This window comes from Microtus pennsylvanicus, chromosome 13, assembly GCF_037038515.1.
Source record: "Microtus pennsylvanicus isolate mMicPen1 chromosome 13, mMicPen1.hap1, whole genome shotgun sequence".
NCBI lineage: Eukaryota > Metazoa > Chordata > Mammalia > Rodentia > Cricetidae > Microtus > Microtus pennsylvanicus.
Window position 1 is genome coordinate 34,860,407 of NC_134591.1, and position 21,204 is coordinate 34,881,610.

At 41.1% G+C, this 21,204-nt stretch overlaps 1 protein-coding gene across 9 annotated transcripts in view; it reads left to right on the forward strand.

The window, feature by feature from the left end:
* Positions 1-21,204, forward strand: part of Patj (PATJ crumbs cell polarity complex component) — a 314,603-nt gene that overhangs the window by 170,962 nt on the left and 122,437 nt on the right. For all 9 annotated transcript variants that reach the window (XM_075944778.1, XM_075944774.1, XM_075944777.1 and 6 more), the window contains 2 exons: positions 3,145-3,341; positions 19,180-19,271. In XM_075944778.1, coding sequence (XP_075800893.1) covers positions 3,145-3,341; positions 19,180-19,271 — 289 coding nt within the window. The remainder of the gene's footprint in view (positions 1-3,144; positions 3,342-19,179; positions 19,272-21,204) is intronic.

Genomic DNA, 21,204 nt, shown 5'->3' on the forward strand with positions numbered 1-21,204 from the left:
CCTAATTAAGACAACACCTATGTCTTAATGTCACTTTGGGAAGCTGCATGTAGCAAGATTGGAATTGCTGGTTTAAAGCGGTTAAAGCTGGATAACTGTTCGGAGTGGCAGTGACTATCAGCACTTTCAGCCCAGTATATGTCCTTAGTTCTGCAAAGGCTGGGGATAAGCTTTTTATCCTTGGCAGTCTGTTAATGTGCACTATTTTGATTGACTTAATGTCTCATTTGTTATTCTGATAATCATTTGTTTGGGTGAATGGAAGTGGGGATGGGACTCAGGGCTTCATGCATAATAGGTTCCATTCCTGGTCTACAAACCCTGCCCTGGATATCCCACTTAATTTGCAATTCTAAACTTCCTAGTAAATTTAAGCATGTCCTCGCATACCTGTGCCTTTTGAGCTTATGTGTTATAGATGCCTTTTTTCTGATTTATTTATTTATTTATTGCATCTCTTTGTTTTGTTTTTCTTTTCTACCTGTGGATGGATATAACATCAGAAAATATCCTGTTTTCCCTGCTGTTTGTTTATTGGGGTTTTTTTTTTTTTTGAGACAGTGTTTCTCTGTGTAGCCCTGGCTGTTCTGGAACTCACTATGCAGACCTGGTTGGCTTCCAACCTGGAGATCACCTGCCTTTGTCTCCCAAATTCTGGGATTAAAGGTGTGCGCCACCACTGCCTCTTTATTTTTAATCTTAAAAATGCATAGCTCTCTCTACCTATGAATATCATCTTTGAACTTTGTCCTTTAGGCTCCTGCCATGGTGATTACCCATGAAAGATTTCCTGACTTTTAAGTGTTTACATTCCTGGGATTCGTCTGTCTCCCGAATATGTTCTTAGTTTGAATCATGTTAAAGTGTTTTCATGGTGTCCAGGAAACAGAGTTTGCTTTTACAACAATACCCACTTCCCCAAATCCCTTAAGCTACGAATCCATCGTGGATTATTTCACTGATTCAGTCAGAACCATTATGACCTGCTCAGTCCCCATGCTCTGGCCTAGCCCCGTTACAGAACCAAGTCTTTATGCAGAAGCAGTAAGGACATTTCAGATCTAAACCACAAATTGGCGATTACATAACGAGTTTCATAAGAGAGCAGTCTGTTTTTGTTTTTTGGGTTTTTTTTTTCCCCCTTGCTGAATCTCCTGTCTGTTAGAGGAGGGAGAAATCAGAGCATGCCAGGCAAGAGTGTCATACCCGTCACTCCTGTCATTTGAGAGGTCAGATGGAATGGCCAGAAGTGCAAGGTCATCCTCAGCCACATACTGAGTGTGAAGCCAGGCTCTCAGTGAAGCACAGCAACAGAAAAATAAAATTATACCAGCTCAAGAACTGATATGACATCAAGACCAGTGGGCGGGAGGTTGCTCAGTAGGTAAAGTGCTCGCTGTAGAAACATGAGGACCTGCCTTGGGTCTCCAGCCCAGAAGCAAGTCTGATAGCCCAGCACTGGGGCAGAGATGAGATGAGCCCTGGAGTTCATTGGCCACCGAGCCTCATCAATCGGTGATCCCAGGTTCAGTAAGCTATTATTTCAGCCCTAAAAACCACACACACTATACACACACACTATACATCTCTATTGTTTGCCTTCTCTAGACTTTTTTTTTTGAGACAGGACCTTGATATACATATCAAGGCATATGATATAATATGCCTAGGCTGCCCTTGAACTGAAGATTCCCCTGCCTCAGTTTCGTGCATGCTGGACCTAAAAGCATTTTCTGTCACATCCAGCTTCGTGTGCATCTGCTGGCATGGAATTTGTGTCTTGGTAGTCCATAGCCATTGTCATCTAAACGTGCATTTATTTTACCTCTTCCTTTCTGTGATTTACTCCTGAGCTGGCACTGTGTGGGATGCAGGAGTGGCTGTGAGCAGTATCGTCTCCTGTTGATGCACCAGTGTGGTTTTGTTGTATGGAACCAGAACAAGTGAGAAGTGTTCCAACCAGAACTGAGCTGCGTAGTTTAGACCATAGTGTAGAGGTGACAGGGCCTCCTAGCTTGCTTTCTGTTTCTGTGATAAAAACTGACCAAAAACAGATTAGAGAGGAAAATCTTATTTCTGTTTATAGCTGATAGTCCCTCAGGAAGGAAAGTAGGGGCAGGAACTGAATCAGAGATTGTGGAGAGACACTGATTACTAGCTTACTCCTCAAGGCTGAAGCAGCCTGCTTTCCTATATAACCGTGGGTCACTGCACACCTAGGCTGACTTTCCTTTATCAGTCATCAATCAAGATAATGCACCTGTAAGCCAATCTGATGGGACCATTCTCTCAGTCAAGGTTCCCTCTTCCCAGTTCATGCTATCTTGTGTCCTGTTGGCGACAAACTAGCCAGCATGCAAGGTGAGGGAGAAGATGGAAAGCTAGAACTACTGAACATGTCCAAACTATGGCTTATTAGGACCTTCATCATAATGAAGAAGTAGAGCGCCATAGCGACAAGACAGTGCACTAATGGATGAGTGTATGGCTGTTTGTGGATCGCTCTTAGATCCAACAGCTAAACAGACAACCTTGGTTACCCTTCCTTTTACTTGGGATGCAGTTTTACTTTATGCTGTTTCTACATTTTCAAGATTATATTTTAAGGTAGGGGCTATGGGCAACTGGAAAGCCTCTTGCCAATCACACACACGACCTGAGGTTCAATCCGTAGCGTGACAAACATAAATATTTTAAAATAATATTTTAAGTACAATAAATTGTTGATTCTCTTTCTGGCCAAATCTTAAGTTTATGAGAGTAGAAACAATAACTGTTTGGTTCAATAATTTACCTCTAAAGCCAAATACTTTGTTCATACCTCACTGTTATTAAATTTTCTAAACCTTTGTGGCAAGGTGGAGGCTTGGGGCCATAATTTATCCATATTTTGGTAACTCTCTGAAGGAAAGAAACAGTTCACAGAAGGTTAAGCTAATGGGAACCAGAAGTGAGAAGTTTGGTGGGCAGTCTAAACTTATGTGGAGATAAAAGTAACTGCTAACAATAGCTTGCCCTCAAGGCCATGAAAGCCTTAAGTGATTTATTCTAAGACAGCCCTGAAGATGAACCACACTAAAATGGGAGAATGCTGACATCTCAGTAATAAAGACTCATGCTCTATTTTTTTCATTTCTAATATAGAAAAGATCCGGCAAAGGTACGCAGACCTGCCTGGAGAACTGCACATTATCGAGCTGGACAAGGATAAGAATGGCCTGGGGCTCAGTCTTGCTGGCAATAAGGACAGGTCACGGATGAGCATATTCGTGGTGGGCATCAAACCAGAGGGGCCTGCTGCTGCAGATGGACGGATGCGGGTTGGAGACGAGCTACTGGAGGTGAGAGCCCGTCTTCTCAGCTTGTCCTTTAGTGCGCAGACTAGGTACTGAGGGTCGCATACAGGAAGCCAACTTGGATGCTGTTACGAGTAAGTTAGAGCCAGCAGAGTCTATAGACTAATTGACTTTTATCCCAGAGCACCTTTTTTTCCTCTTCTGATTTCTTGATTGTGTTTAACCACTGTTAAGGCCTCTTGGGAAACAGGTTCCAGCATGTGGCTTTTAGGAGAGGCCAGTCACAAGGGCACTAGGCATCCCAGTGTCTTGTATGAAGTAGCAGCCTCTGAGTGTGTGCGGATGGTTTCCCCTTCAGACTTAGAACATGCCTTCTACATCTGCAGCCAATGCAAGGAGACCAGCATCTCTCTTCCCTCCACCTAACACCCTTTCCTGCTGAGGAGCCAGACCTGGGAGTGTGCCCTTCTTGCTCTGTAACTCCCTAGGGGTTGGTACCTACTAGTATAATTGTTAAAAAAAATGGTAAATTTTGACAAAATATATTAACCATTATAATCCATGCTTCAAGATCATTTCCTTTAGCTCCTGTTTGGAAACCCCTGGGGATGAGACTGAAGTGGTGAAGGAAAGCGATGGGGAAACAGGGGCGAGCCCAGCGAGTTACTGCTTCCCCCAAGTCTGCACCACACGTAGTTGTCGCTGATTTGCTTCAGAACCTTGGGTGGAAACTACCTCTCTCACTTTTTTTTTGTTTTGTTTTGTTTATCACTACATAACCCCGGCTGTCCTGGAACTCACTCTGTAGACCAAGTTGGCTTCAAACTCACAGAGATCTACCTGCCTCTGCCTCCTGAGGGCTGGGGTTACATGTACCACCTCCCAGCTGAAGCTATTCTTTTTAATTTATGTGTACAAGTGTTTTGCTCATGTGTATGTCTGTGTACCATCTACATGCCTGATGCCTGTGGAGGCCAGAAGCAGACGTCAGAGCTAGACAATTATTAGCCACCATATATGTACTGGAAAATCAAATGTGGGCCCTCTGGAAGGGCATCCAGTGTCCCTAACTACTGAGCAATCTGTCCAGCACCATGAGGTGGCTCTTAATGGACTCCTGGTAGGGCTGGACATCAGCAGAAAAAGCAAAAGTGTTAAACATACACCCCGTCCCCCATGATCCAGGAAGGACACAGGGCTAGAGACTGAGTGCAGGTGTAACTCAGCGGTAGAGCCCTTGTAAGTGTGCCCAGACCCTGATCCCATCGCTCATCAGAACAGAAATCAGGATTGGGAGCCAGAAACCAGATGTTAGGACCAAAGATGAATTTAACACACTGATCAACTAGAAAACTACAAAAGGAGTACTTCTCTGCCAAAACTAAGGAGAGAGCCCAAATCCGTGTCTTCTAACATTATCGTGATGCAGCCTAGCAGTGAGTTAGCTGCTAGCTAATCCTACTTCCTCCGTCAGGCATGGGGCAAAAAAAACGAATACTAGCATTGACCTTGTATTTCTCCTTTTCCTTCCTCTAGCCTTCTGGATCTGGTCTTTTTGTTATATCAGTTACAGACGCAGAGATCAAGTAGATTCAGTGTGGCTGTATCAGCTCCTTTTACCCTCCCCAGAGATGCTCTAGTTTCTGCCAAGTGGCAACAAATAAAAATATGTTGGGACACAGATTTTATCGTCAATTACCATCTCTCTTCAGCCTCAGCTTTTTCAAATCTTTTAGCAAATATCTTCTTGAAATATCTAAAAATAAGTCCAAAATACATATACTTATTTTTGTGACCTCTCCCTGAGTTGAATAAAATTTCCTTTGCCTTAATCATTTTGAGAGAGCTATTTACTCATGTTACTTCTCATTATTGCTTCATCATGGTTCTTGTTATTAAATATTACTGCTTTGCTCATAGCCTCTTTTGGTTTGTAGTTGAAATCACTTACATCAGACCCTCAGATGGGGCTGTCCTGTAGCAGGTATTGCATGAACTGAGTCCTGCTCTCACAGAGCTAGCAGTACAGTGGTTGGGCCACATTAACCTTGGGGCAACCCTTCCTTTGGGGAAGTTAGTGACAAATATGGTAAGCTAGGTGTTGCCACAGTCTCTGGCATACTTTAACTGATAGGATCAAAAACTATCATTTCTGTATATATGTATTTTTGTCTTTTTAGTTCGTTTATATTGATATTAGTGTCTGTGAAATCATGTCCAAGCAGTGCCTTATTCCTTAGTAATTTCATGCAGCACCTTACCAAACCCCCGGCTCTTAGGCAGTTGTAATCTATCTTCTCTTGTAACCGTTTTGACTTCAGGTCAAGGATGACAGAAAATAAATTGATATGGGAAAATATTCCCTGGTTTCTTTTTATAGCTCAGGAAAAACACAGTACTTTTTCTTTAACAGATGAGGAGTTGGGATGTGCTTGCTGGCTAAGAATAGAAAACTGATTTAATGATGTGAACCAGAAAAGCTAAAATCTAGCATGACCGTGGACATTGCAGAACATTAGATGGTTGGGAACGCTGCATTGTGCAAATGGGTTTTAAGAAATGGAGCGAACCATGGGTATTTGTAAACTCTCACCCAAAATACGGTTATTTTATAGCCTCAACCTTGAATTGGGTTCAGTCTTGTGGCTTGCGTATTTTCATAGTTCTCTTTCTGATTCATAATTCCATCATTACCCGGCCATGACTGTTCTGTCACGCCTTTGCTCACTGCCTCTAAGATTTACAGTTGATCCATTTGCTTAAGACTCTGAAGTCCAGTTAAGAAGTAAAATAATTATCAAGAACATATCCTGTCTCCTTTTAAATCAGAAACTCCGCTTTTCTCCCAGAGCCTTGGTGTGACCGGTTTGGGTTGTGGTTGCCGCAGTCCTGGCGGTGTGCAATTGCACCGTAGTAGTAGAATAATCATGAGTTCTGTGGGGTGATGGCGTAGTTCATGTGTAAAAGGAATTTTCTGTTAAGCTCCCAGAAGACAATGTGATTAAATCTCAGCTCCTTTACCCTTCCTTTCAGTTCTAATGTGAGGGTTACTGAATTAATTTCAGAAAGCATTACCATATAATTACCATGTACACAGAATGAGGCTTGCACTAGAACACTGGCTTTCCCAGCGCAATGCAGGGCCACAGTGCTGCCGTATGAATATAGGATTCATTTATAATCCTCCTTACCATGCACGTGTGAGAAGACAGGGCCAGTGGTGCTGTGCAGGGAGTCTGAGTGATGTGTCAGCTCAAAACAGAATGGATTAGGCTGCTGTGTGGAGCTGTGGAACCTGCAGAAGCCTAAACTGAGTCCTGTCCAGTACATGTATAGTGGAAAAGAGGAGGTGTGAGTACCTCTCATACCTTCCAGGGATAGAGGCATAAAACCAGGGGTCAATTCAGATCTCATCATGATATTGTTTTCATAAAGAAAAAAAAACCCACTATAATCACAAAAGTGAGTTGATCCACCCAGGTGCTTATCACCACATCATTCAGCCTTCCTTGGTGTAGGCATTGGCCTACAGCTGTTCCTTGCCAGCAAATTAGATTTGAAACATTTTGGAAAGCTTAGATATGATTTGGACTGTGGTATGGAAGCTAGTAAGTAAATCGCTAGATTTTGTGCATCTGTGGGATAAAATCTCTTAATTTATACTCAGAAGCTCATGTCATCCACACTACCATAGCCGGGTGTATTTATCAAGTATTTTTAATGAAAGAACTTTGCCCTAAGATACATCATATAATAAAATCTCCTGGTATAAAAACAGTCTGAGGAATAGGATTTCAAAATTGAAACAAAATTATGTTTCTCCATAAATTTTTGGCAGAATAGTTCTTAATATCTACTCATGCAGAGTTGATTGGCTAGGTTTTTTGTTTTTCTTTTACTGTGGCAGTGACTTCAAATGGCTTTGACATGAATGGTTTAGATATGAATATAATGCATATTAAAGCTGTATTTGGCCAGGTGTGGTGGCACAGGCCTTTAATCCCAGCATTCAGGAGGCAGAGGTAGGCAGATCTCTGTGATCTCAAGGCCAACCTGGTCTACACTGTGAGCTGCAGGTCAGTCAGGACTAGAAACTGAGACCCTATCTCAACAAACAGACAGCTGTATTTAATACCCGAAAACTATTTAAAAATGGATCGATCAAAGTTAACACAAATGAGTATTGTGAGTAGGTCCTGAATACGACCTTCCTACATGCCAAAGTAAAGTCATGCTGGGATTAAAGGTGTGTACCATCACATCTGTCTATATAGACACTCTTTACACCAGATTTGTTAGTTGTGTCAGAATTCTGGACTCTTAACTAGTAAAAAGACAACCAGGCTCAAGTGAAAGCCTCCTATGCCTTCCTGTGGTCCCTAAACTTTGTTTTTCTATCCTGCCTTAGATTCTCACATTGCAATTCCATATGATATTATCCATCTTAAAATGTAATGCAAGTCTATGTTCATTAAAAGAAGAATGTAATTGATAAAATCATGCTCCTCTATTAAGAACCAAAGAAGGAAGGCAGTCCTCCTTTGAACTTATTCATGTACAGCCTGGGAGCTTTTGAACTTCATAATTGAAGAGCTTGCCCTCATTTCTACCGTAGACTTGGGCTTTATTTTCAGGCATAGAAGCTATTGTGTAAAACCTAGTTTGCATTGAGTGTCCTGGTTTTCTGCCGGAGCTTCCAGCTGTGAAGGCTTCAGCTCTATTTTTGCCATTTCTGTTTCTGACGACAGCTTGTTAGGGGAGGAGTTTTGAATTATTTAGTTGCACCTCGTTGTCTTTTCATCCCTGAAAGCTCCACTCTTACTGTTTTTGTGGAAGGAATAGTAGTCATTCGCGTCTTATTGCTGTGGTCCTCATTGTTGTTCTCACACAAGTTCTGAGGTCTCTGCAGTGAGCCAAATTATCTTAAGACCTTAGAAAACAAAGCAAAATGAAGGTGTATTGGACATTTTCCTCATTGCTATGACAAAATACCTAACCAATGCAACTCAAGGAAGGAAAATATCAGCCACAATTTAAGTAAGGAAGAATTATTTTGGTTTATGGTTCAAATGGATATAGTCCATCATAGCAGGGATGTGAGACAGGAACATGAGGGGGCTGGTCACGTGTTTCCGCAATCAGGAAGCAGACCGATGACTGCTAGTACTCTGATTATCTTTTCATCTTTTCCCTTTTTTCCCCCCATGTGGGATGGTGCCATACACATGCAGATTGTATCTGTCCTCCTAAATCACAGCTGTCTGGAACTATTCTCTCAGATGTGTCTCCTAGGTGATTCTAAATCTAGTCACATTAGTGGCGAAAATGAAATGTCAAGAACGGAAGAAACAGATCATTAAGGAAAATTGAAACACAGGAATCAGGCATAGGGAAAGGAACATGCCAATTGGAAGTAATGGCTTCCTTGCCTCAGGTTTCTGTGGCTCTTCTTGGTGTGTAACACAACTGGTAATGATTGTACTACACTCTTTCAGCCCTCCTTTATTCAGCGTGGTCCTCCTTTACTATCTTGAGGCTATATTGATGTGCAGCCTGGGAAAATATACACTGAGGGTATTCTGGGGGGTGTTCTGTTGACCACATATACAATCTGTTTGCATTTGCATAATAGGAATTTTCACTTCACTAATTGTGCTGTATAACACCCCTGCCCAAAAGGTGATACATTGCAAGACCCCCTCATAGATTCCTGAAACCATGGGTAGTACTGGCCTTTCATAATAAGACTCATTACCATCATCATTATTGTTTTGTTTATTTTGTTTTCATTTGATTTTTAGACAAGTTCTCCCTCTTTAGACCAGGCTTATCTAGAGCTCACTAAGTAGCTCAGGATGGCTTCAAACTCAGGTTAGTTGTCCTGAATCATGACCTAGGATTGCAGGCATAAACCCTAGTACCCAGTTTATATTACATTTTCCCCATACATATAGACTAATGACAAAGTTGGCTTTATAAATTAGGCATAGTGCAGTATTAACAGTAACTCGTACAGTATAACAATGAGGCAAAAGTACTGTAATAAAGTTTTACAAATGAGTTTTCTGTTCAAGTGTATTACTGTGTTTTCCTCTTTCGGATGTCTGAGTCACCAGAATATTTGTGGTATTTCTTAAGTAAACGTGTCTGCCTGAGCATGTTTGATTTGATAGCTGAGTAGCCAGTATCAGGTGTGCAGTGTTGACCCCTGGACAAAGGCTGATTCCGTTCTCTGTGCAGAACCCAAGCTGTGAACTATGAGACATGAAAATGGAAAGGGGACTCTGGAGAGGATGATGCCAGCCTGTAGAGGAGGGACAGGGTCAACAAAGACAGGGTCTGTGTTAAAATGACAGATCAACCCATGTGCATATTCGGGTTTCAAAAACATTCTTTTATTTGTTTTTGTTTTTGTTTTTCAAGACATGTTTCTCTGTGTAGCCCTGGCTATCTTGGAACTTGCTCTGTAAACCAGGCTGGACTGGAACTCAGATCCACCTGCCTCTGCCTCCTGAGTGCTGGTATTAAAGCCATGTGCCACTACTCCCAGTTCCAAAAAAATCTTTTTTTAAAGTATGAAGGATTTCTAGAGTTTTTCATTAAACACCTTCAGACCACATTTGATCTGAAACCTTAGAAAGCAAAACTGATGAGGAGAGGGTTTCTTAAAGATTAATTAGCATATCCTAAATGATATACTAACTTTTTTATGTTATGAAAGTCATGAAATATTCATGCATGTATGTAACATATTTTGATCATATTTGCCCCATTACCCTCTCTTCTTCCCTCCACCTGATTTCCACTCTTTCCCTACCAGTCCCCCTTTTACTTTCTTGTATATTTTTTATTTTTGGTGACTAGCATTGCTTACGGGAGCATGAGTTAGTGCTTGAAGGTTCTTCTACCTTGGCCTCGCTGAGAATCGGGAGGTGGGTACATTTTTTGCGTGGGTTGGGAATTGGCTGGAATAAGATATGAGTGATTGCTTCCATTAAGGATTAAGAGAAGCAAAGGAGTTCCCTGACACCTACTGAGTATTCTGTGACATGCTGCAGTGACCCCAGACCTACTTGGGGTTTGGGGACCTGGAGATTTGGGCCTGCATTCTGTCAGCATCACTTCATACCTTAAACTCTTATAATCATTGAGCTTGTGAATCTCTGAGTCCTCATTATACTGACACAGGCCCTCCTCCTGTCTCGGGCCCATGCTGAAGGGCAGTGCTAGACTATATGAGATATGTGCTAAACATTCTTAGGTGCAAAGGATGCCATCGTGCCTCTGCGGGACAGTTTTTTTAAACAAGGTGACAATTGTTGCAACTAGAAACTGGGACCAGTGAGATGCCTCAGTGGGTAAAAGTGCTTGCCATGAATGCCTATGACCTTAGTTGAGTCTCCAGAATCCACAGTGGAAGGAGAGACTCTGCTCCTGCAAGTGGCCCTCCACATGTGGTCCATGTAGGCACCTGTGAGGGTGCTCGCACACAGGCATACCATATGTACAATACAAGTAAAATTTGAACACTTTTAAAAGGAGAGGGGAAGGGAGGGGAGGGGAGGGGAGAAGAGAATCTTGGAGACTGAGTTTTTTGAGTAGGTCAGTAAAGGGACTTATGAAATATTTTGAATATGAGGAAAATATAACTAAGAATTGAGATAGATTTCTTTTTTTTTTTTTACAACATTGTTAGCCTGTTAGCTCAGGCTTCTTATTAAGTAACTTCTACATCTTAAATTAACCCATTTCTATTCATCTGTGTCTCGCCACGATGCTGTGGCCTACCAGTAAGATTCCAGCCTCTCCCTCTCCTTCAGCAGCTATGTGACGTCTTCTTGACTCCGTCTACTCTCTCTATATCCTTTCTAGTCTGGCTATATTCTGCCCTGCCATAGGTCCAAACAGCTTTATTCATTAACCAACAAAAGCAACACATGTACAGAAGGACATCCCACATCATCTAAGGGTACCTGCATGCACGTAGTGCACATGCCTTCACTCAGAAGCACACACCTACACACACAATAAACAGTGGGTAAACATTCTTTTAAAGAAACGGAAGAAACACAAGGTATAGACCTGCTTTTCCTTTTCCTCATCTGATCTTTTTTTTCTTTTTCTTTTTCTTTTTTCTTTTTTGGTAGGTCAGAAAAGATTTCTAATCATGTCCTCTTTTGTGTGAGAAAGAAAGAAACCTTAGGCTAAACATTACTACCATAGGCATTTTATCTTGATATTCTCTTTGTTTGGCTGATTGGGTTTTATTTATTTTGAGACAGGGGGTTACTATGTAGCTCTGGCAAGCCTGTAGCTTGCTGTATATATCAGGCTAGCCATGAACTCACAGAGATCCAACTACCTATGCCACCATACCCAGCTTAATATTGTTGGTAAAGGAATTGCAGGTCACTAGTAACCTGAGTCCTATTTGCTTATCTGATTTAAGTGTTGACCAAGTTTTCTGTCCTGCCTGGTTCCTACAGTTGTTAAGTCCCAAAGAAATCACACAGAGGTCTATATTAACTATAAATTGATTGGCCCATTAGCTCAGGCTTCTTATTAACTCATATTAGCCCATTATTCTTGTCTATGTTAGCCACATGGCTTGGTACCTTTTCGGTGAGGCAGTCACATCTTGCTTGCTCTGTGGCCAGGTCAGGACTGCAGACCAAGCTTTCCTCTTCCCAGAATTCTCCTGTTCTCATTTCCCTGTCTGGTTGTCCCGCCTATACTACCTGCCTGGCTACTGACCAATCAGTGTTTTATTAAAATACAATTGACAGGCTACAAACCATTGTCCCACAGCAACTAAGAATATTATTAAGAATTATGCCTGGTGTGGAGAGATAGCTCAGATGGTAGAATGCTTGCCACACAAGCATGGGGACCTGAGTTTGGTCCCCAACAACATGTAAAAAGTCAACTGGGTGGCAAGCCCTTGTCGCATCAGTGCTGAGAAGGTGAAGACAGAAGACAGATCATCCCTGGGCTTGCTGGCCAGACAGCCTAGCCTACTGAGAGAGGCCAGATACCAGTGAGAAACCTGTCTCTAAAAGTACAGTGTGGAGCTGGAGGGGAGGCAAGAGCGAGTGCTTCCTCTTCTGGGGGACAAGGGTTTGGTTTCCCAGCAGCCGCATTATGCAGCTCACAACTGCTGTAACTCCAGCTCCAAGGAGCTGGTTCTGGCCCCTGTGGCATTGGAGCGCTCTCTCTCTCTCTCTCTCTCTCTCTCTCTCTCTCTTTCTCTCTCTCTCTCTCTCTCTCTCTCACACACACACACACACACACACCACAAATAAAGTCAGTAAACACAGGGTAGATGGTCCCTCAAGGACAGACAGCCCAGGCTGTCCTCTGCCTCCACGTGTACTCACCTGCACAGGTGCATATGAGCATGTACACACACAGACACACACACAAAAGACACATACCCTCAATTGTTATGTTGAAGTATCTTAAATTCCCAGAAACCATCATTTTTTTCCTGCAATATTCATAGCAGTTCTTGTTACAAGGTAGATTGCACCATTTATTTATCCCCGTCGATTGCGTGAAGGAAATAGGACACCTCCATCTTCTTTCCCTTTCTTCTTATTTTATTTTTATTTTTTAAGGAAGAAATAAAAGAGATTTTTTGAAGTATTTTTTGATTATTACAAAGCTGTGTTTGCAGACAGAGTTCACAGTGTAGCCCAAGTTAACTTCCAGCCCACAAACCTGGATCAGCCCCCTATGCTGTGATCACAGACACACACCAGAACTGGGTCCCCAGAGCCCGTGGTGGAGAGAGAGGACTGCATTAATGCCTCCATGCTCATGTCATGACAGACATGCATACGTATGTGCATGTACACACAGAACAAATAAAATGTGATAAACATGTTAAAATACTGATACCCAAACCATATGTGCATATACACACAGAACAAATAAAATGTGATAAACATGTTAAAATACTGATACCCAAACCATATGTGCATATACACATAGAACAAATGAAATATGATAAACACGTTAAAATACTGATACCCAAACCTGTCACCACAGAGCCCACTATTGGGTTTAGTTCCTTAGACCCACAAAGAAACTTTTATTTTCAAACTGCTTATCTGCTACATTTTCCTCTCAGTACTGCTATCTTCTTATAACCATACACCTAGATAGACGTCACCTTCACCAGGTCTTTTTAGGGCGATTGTTTCCCATTGTTGCCATGATGACAGATGGATAAACCTGCAGTTTTCCTGCTCTTTCTTAAAGTATAGTTAGGGTGAATGACATTTTAATGCCTAAGTTTTAACTTGTTTAGGCTAAATCCATTGAAATGGAATTATTTGATCCAGAGTTAATTGGCAGCTGGGTAAGGTGGTATGAGCCTGAATCTAAGGCAATTTGTTTAGACCCTGACTCAAAATAAAGTTTTGAAGTTTAAAATCTCCTGCCATGGTTAAACGCTGGTATAGTCCAGGTACTGGGTCTGATGTTCAGTACCAAAAATTTTAAAAGGCTGATGGTTATAAATATAATGTGTTGGTTTTTCTGTGTGATTTATCTTCAGTAATGGTTGTTTTAAAGTTAATGTATGGATTCTAGTGTCTTAAAATATGTTCAGAAGGTGTTTCAGAGTGAAGATGGGGGAAGGACTCTGACTTCGTTGTTAGCCACTCACAGTGAAGTTTCAGTTCCACTCCCTAATGATAGTTTATCGGCTTGTATAATACATCATTTTGCTTTAAAAAAGAAAACATGGGTGGGAGATGGTTGAGTGTAATAAATTATGACATGATGTTCAAACCTTGGGCAAATCTGTTACTTGAACTAAATTCTAATTTTGTCTAATTAATATTTTCAACCCTAGCTTAATTAACTTTTACTCCCAATTTGATACATTGAGTAGATTAATTGAGCTGCTTTTCAGCATAAATTTATACTCCTGTTCAGACGAACTGTGTGAAATTAGGAGTAGTTGAAAACTTTTCTCTTTAATATTTTTGCATAGTTAATTTGATTAAAACCAATCTCATTCAAGACGTTTAAAGCGAAAGTCTATGCAGTGTTTGAGAGGATTTACATCCATTTACTTTGGCTTATTCTTCACTGGATTAACCATAATTCTGCTTCTGCTGCAGACTACCAATACTGAACTAATTATCCCACTCTACACAGGATTGTCCTCACATTAAGGTTTTGTTCTTTCTCCCCCGAGAGGCAGAGGGCCACCCTGAGGGGAAATCATGTGCGTGGAAACCTGCAGTACTGCTCCCCAGCCTTGGAAATGCAGGCATGGCTCTTGTCTGGGGCCTTGGAACCCAGAGTTGCTTTAGTTTGTTCATGAATGGGATTTGAATTTCAGAGCCTGAGAGAAAATTAACTCACCCAAATATATCTGTTATTGCCAGGGGTCAAGAGCTAAGACAGAAATTACTATCTAGAGAGTCACAGAAGTCCCTCATTGTCAATGATAAGAAGAGGAACCCAAAAGCAATTCAGAAAGCGAGAATGGCTGGTCAGGCACATAGAAGGCACCAGACATGTTGAACACCTTTAATCACAGCCTTCAACCTCAGGAGGTTGAGGCAGGAGCATCACACTGTCAAAGCCAGCCTGGATCACATGACAAGTTCAAAGCCAGCCTAGGCTACATAGTGAGACCTTGTCTCTAAATAAATGGTTAAATGGAGGTGGGTAGGCAGACAGACAAGGACATAGTCATAGAGAAAGATTAGGTTGGGGATATGGCTGGATGGAAGAGCACCTTTTTGGCATGTGTGAGGTCCTAGGTTCAATCCCCAACACCAAAATAATAATAGTAAGTATCTCATAGAAATTTCCTGTGGACAGAAAGTCTGTTTCCTTTTTCTTCTTTGCATGTGTCAAGGCAAAGACCTGGGTATCAGACTCTGAGACAGCAAAGAGAGTTAAAGTTAACATAGATACATAGAATGACAAGAAACTGCGCCACTGGAGTTTTGCATTTCAAAGAGCAGAAATTAGTTCAAGCAATTGCCATTGTCACTTTGGGCAGCTATAACAAATGCCAGAGAGGTCTCTCTCTCTCTCACACACACACACACCTCATAGTTCACTCCTTCCTTTCTCTCCCTTCTCTCTCTTTTTATTGATTTTTATTGAGCTCTACATTTTTCTCTGCTCCCCTCTCTGCTTCTTGCCTCCCTTTCAACCCTCTCCCAAGGTCCCCATGCTCCCAATTTACTCAAGAGATCTTGTCTTTTTCTACTTCCCATGTAGATTAGATCCATGTATGTTTCCCTTAGGGTCTTTATTGTTGTCTAGGTTCTCTGGGATTGTGGTTTGTAGGCTGGTTTTCTTTGCTTTATGTTTAAAAACCGCCTATGAGGGAGTACATGTGATAATTGTCTTTGTGGGTCTGTCTGGGTTACCTCACTCAAATGATGTTTTCTAGCTCCATCTGTTTGCCTGCCAAATTCAGGCTATCATTTTTTCTGCTGTGTAGTACTCCATTGTGTAAATGTACCACCTTTTCCTTATCCATTCTTCAGTCGAGGGGCATTTAGGTTGTTTCCCGATTCTGGATATGACAAACAATACTGCTATGAACATGTCCTTGTGGCATGGTTGAGCATCCTTTGGATATATACCCAAAGTGGTATTGCTGGGTCTTGAGGAAAGTTGTTTCCTAATTTTCTGAGAAATCACCACATGATATACAAAGGGGCTGTACCAGTTTGCACTCCCACCAGCAATTCAGGAGTGTTTCCTTTTCTCCACAACCTCTCCAGCAGAAGTTGTCATCAGTGTTTTGGATCTTGGCCATTCTTACAGGTGTAAAATGGAATCTCAGAGTTGTTTTGATTTTCATTTTTCTGATGACTAAGGATGTTGAGCATTTCCTTAAGTGTTTTTCAGCCATTTTAGATTCCTCTGTTGAGAGTTCTCTGTTTTGGTCTGTACTCCTTTTTTTTATTGGATTATTTGTTCTTTTGATGACCAATTTCTTGAGTTCTTTGTATATTTTGGATATCAGACTCCTATCTGATGTAGGGTTGGTGAAGATCTTTTCCCATTCTGTAGGCTGTCATTTGTTGACCATGTTCTTTGCTTTACAGAAGCTTTCTAGTTTCAGGAGGTCCAATTTATTAACTGTTTCTCTCAGTGTCTGTGCTGCTGGGGTTATATTTAGGAAGTGGTTCCCTATGCCAATGCACTCAAGTGTACTTCTCACTTTTTTTTTCTATGAGGTTCCTTGTATCCCTGCTCTTTCCAAGACCTTTATCATGAAGGAATGTTGTATTTTGTTGAAGGCCTTTTCAGCATCTGATGAGATGATCATGTGGTTTTTATTTTTTCAGTTTGCTTATATGGTGGATTAGGTTGACAGATTTTCAAATGTTGAACCATCCCTGCATCTCTGGGATGAAGCTGACTTGATCATGGTGGATGATGGTTCCGATGTGTTCTTGGATTCAATTTGCCAGTATTTTATTTTAGTATTTTTGCATCAATGTTCATGAATGAGATTGGTCTGTAATTCTCTCTTAGTAATGTCTTTATGTGGTTTGGGTATCAGGGTAATTGTAGCCTCATAAAAAGAGTTTGACAATGTTCCTTCTCACTCCCTATATTGAGCAGAGCCTCCTGGTATAGCCCAGGCTGACTTCAAACTCACAGTCCTCCTGCCTTAGTTTTGTCAGTGCTGGGATTACAGGAATGAACTACCACACTGAATCATATGTCATCTTGTGATGATACCAATCCCATTGATTAGTGCTCTAATTTCCATACAGACTTGTGCAGTTGAGAGAGAGAGAGAGAGAGAGAGAGAGAGAGAGAGTGTGTGTGTGTGTGTGTGTGTGTGTGTGTGTGTGTGTGTGAGTACCTATGTGTACAGAGGTTAGAGAACAGCTTGTGAGTGTATGTTGGGTCCCAGTATCAAACTCAGATCTTCAGACATGGCTGCAAGTGTCTTTACTCACTAAGCCATCTCACTGGTCCCTGGTTATATCATTTTTAAAGCCAGAAAGAAGAATTTACTGTAGCCTTTTAGTTGTTTTGGTTTTTGTCTAGAGATCTTAGTTTTCCTTTAGATTTCCTTTAGTAAAGTTCTCCCTGTGTCTTGAGTTGCTTGCTCAGTTCCCAGTTTTCCACTGTGTAACACTTCCTAAGCTTTGCCAAGAGGCAGCTGCCCCCACACTCAAGGCCACAGTTGCTGGTACTGCAGGAAGCAGCAGCAATGGCAGCCATGGCATTGATCTGTCAGAGCTCTTCTCGTGACTCTTAGAACCTTTGGCTGGTGACTAAGTTGGAGAAGATGTTGTTTAGGTTGGATGTGCAGCTGTTTGCCTTGCAGTCCATATTTAGTGTGTGAAAGGGCCTGAGTTTACTCTCTAGCACCAGGATGGAAACACAGGAAAGCAGAAGGACAAAGAAAGGAAACAGTGTGTCTTTCTGTCTGTGCTCCCCCACAGTGTGTGTGTGTGTGTGTGTGTGTGTGTGTGTGTGTGTGTGTGTGTGTGTGTTCGCGCACATGCACGCACATGTCCGTATGAAAAGTGAAAGCATGAAAGTATTTGTACATTTGTATTAGTGTTGGAAATCTGGGGTATAACCACATTATTAAATGTATGAATATTAAAGTTTAACAGCAAAAAAGATGAGTGTCTGAATATATGAAGGGAACATTCCTTCAGGTATCAAGAGATTCCATGATCTGTGACAGCTTTCTTCTTACAGCTCTCAGGACCTCTTTAGAGCATAGGAAAGCGCGTTATAGATAACTGGGTGTGTGGGAGTCAGTGCACTTCTCTGAGACTAATGATCTCAGCCAAGAATAAAACCTGACAGAATAAAAGTTGCCTGATAGCCAGGGCTGCACCTCCCTAGGCATGGGGATGGACTGGCTTCCTTTAACACAGAAGTATTTCCATGACTATTTGAAGTGTTTGTTTCCCTTTTGCTTTCTGGGTGTAATCACTGTGATGAAACAATGTTTTCAAAGAGATGGCAATTGTGTCTTCAGATTCAGCCTTACAGAGACATCAAGGGCAGATGGATTAAGCACCGATTTGGAAAGACTCCAGTCCCCTTGCATATAATTAAGTGTACTGTACCATCCCTAAGACTGTAGAAGTTATCAAGGCTACATAGGGATAACATAACATTACAAGTCACTAGTTCCTTACCTAACAGATGGGGAGAGTAGAATTAGATAATAGAGGGAATAATTGTAGTTATTATATAACATATCAGTGGGAGGATCCGAAATAAAAACAGTTTAGATCTACTGTTCTATCATATTTAGGTGACTTTAGTCAAATTATAATTCCAGTACACCTTAGACAGGAACAGATGACTCATTGGTTATCAGTAAGATGTACTTTGTAATGTTGACCTAAAATTCAACTTAAAACAGGCATATAATATATATTTCCTGTGATAATGATTTATTCTATGTAATAACCACGACACAGTTGCAGCGTAGTATTAAATGGGCCCTCCAGAGCGCTGTATATACTACAATTTGGTCTGTTTCCTACATTCTTTAGGAATCTGGAAAAGTCATAGAATATGAAATATCTGCCATATCTGCAATGAGCTCAACTACCTTTCTTATAAAGTTTAGCCACAGGGCCAAGGAGTTGAGTCCTTTATTCCCTGTAGCCACAGCAGAGCTTAGGAGACTTTTCACAGCTTAAAATTACGTTGGTAATGTGTGGTATGAAGAATATTGAGATTTTTACTATTAATAAATCCTATATACATGATTAAAAGTGAAGACTTTATTGTTTAATCCCAAGCATGTACTTTATAATATATATATTATATATAATATATAATTTATTCATTGTGTAAAATATATGGGTTGTATTTTTACAAGTATATTTTATTTTTTCCCAAACAGATAAACAATCAGATCCTTTATGGAAGAAGTCATCAAAATGCATCTGCCATTATTAAAACTGCCCCAGCCAGGGTCAAACTGGTTTTTATTAGGTAAGTTTTTCCTAAATATACAGTCTCTTCTGCAGAGACCATTATTGGCAAAAGACTGTTTTATTTTTGTTTTGTCTAACAAAGTCACTGTATTCCACACTTTGCTTTTCTGTTACTTTAAGAAAACTGTGGAGTGTTTGAACTCCACAAGATTCTTCTTGGTTTTCCATGTTTTACAACATGGAATTGGTAGTTGAGTTTCTTGTTGTTTAAATCTCAGCTCCTATAGAAGTGTCTGTATGCTAGATGCTATTTTTCTGTAGAAATGCAATGGAGCCCTTCACTATTTCACCATGGCTTTTCATTCACTAGTTATTATTGTCTTTCTGAAAGATCCAGTAGTCAGAGAACATAGAAAAGTGTAGGGGCATCTTTCAGGAGTGCTGATGAGGGTTGTGGGTATTTTAGGTATTAGATCACTTGCTCATATATGCTAGATCTTGGCTTCATCTTCAGTACCAGATACAGTAGTATATGCATATAATTCTAGCAATTGGCAGAGGTTGGGGGCGGGGTCTGCCTCTGGTCTCTTTGGGTATCTGGATTCATGTGTACACACACATACTTTCGATACAATTTAAGAACTAAAAGAAAAAAAATGCACTTGGGATGGAGTTGTAGTAGAGTGCTTGCCTACCATTCATGAGGCTCTCAGTTCCATCCTCAGCACCACAAAGAGATTAAACAGAAAACAAATGAGACTAATCCCAGAATCACTCTCTGCCCTCCTGGCTTCCCATGATGCCTCTCCCTCTCTTACAAACTGCCCCAGTGATGTCACCATTTATATAGTCCCTCACCACAGCGTACACAATGCTGTTTGGATGCTCAGCTGTTGAAAGCATGCGCTAGCCCTCCCGAGGCTGCTTCTTGTAGTAAATGGGAGTAACAACAATCCACAAACTGGACGGTGTGCATGACGTTCGTTGCAGTTACAAGTGCTGTTATTAACAGTGCTGTTACTGCTGCAGCTCTGGTGGGGCCTTTATTGCCAGTTTAAAGGAACAGAAAGGAAATGGAGTAGGGTCCAGAGGAAATCATTTAATGTTGTAAAGGATTTGGGAGTCAGAACCCTCCTCCTCCTGTAAAGAAAGACAAGCAACATGGAGTTGACCATAGGAGACAGAGCTGCAGAGAGTCTCCAGAGCGATGAGGACTTGGGCAGCTCAGCTTTCTGAGCTTTCAAGTTTTTGTTTGTTTGTCTGTTTGCTTTGTTTAGAGCAGGGTGAATCAAATGACAGTTTGCTTGCTAAGTTAATGGTGTGTGCAAGACTGAAGAGGCTAATAAGTATTTATTTGCTAAGATGATACTAAGCAATTTTGAAGTTATCAGTGTACACTGAAAAGGTTTAATCTGATGAGGAATTGTGTTCCTTTGGGACTGCTAGTAAAATGAATACTGTAGACTTGCCAGCTTATGACTACAGAGATTTATTTCTTCAAATCCTGATGGATGGCCGGCAAGTTTGGCGTCTGGTAAGGGCCCGCTTCCTGTCTCTTACTAGGTCTTTACTTGTCAAAGCAGTTTCCTTCTGCATGTTTTTCAACAGCACGAATCCCAAGAGCTCTGCCTCCAGAGATCTCCCCAGAAAGCCCTCAACTAACAGTGTCACCCTAGTAATTAAGCTTCAGCAGACAGCTTGGGGATACATTCAGACCATAGTGTGTACCTCTGTTGCAAGGTCCTTAAATTATATAATACCCAGCATCTGATGGATCTTCAGAAATGTTATTGAATAACTCTCTTTCAAACTACCACAGAGCAATTCTAGATTCTTTTCCAAAGTAAAAATGATAGTAACTTACTATTGTGTGAATTTAAATATATAGTATCTATGTATATAATTCAAAATTCTTTGTGTCTAATAAGTCTACCTTTTTATAATATCCCCAAATTAGTAAGATTGAAATATTTTTCTATATTTTCATAGAA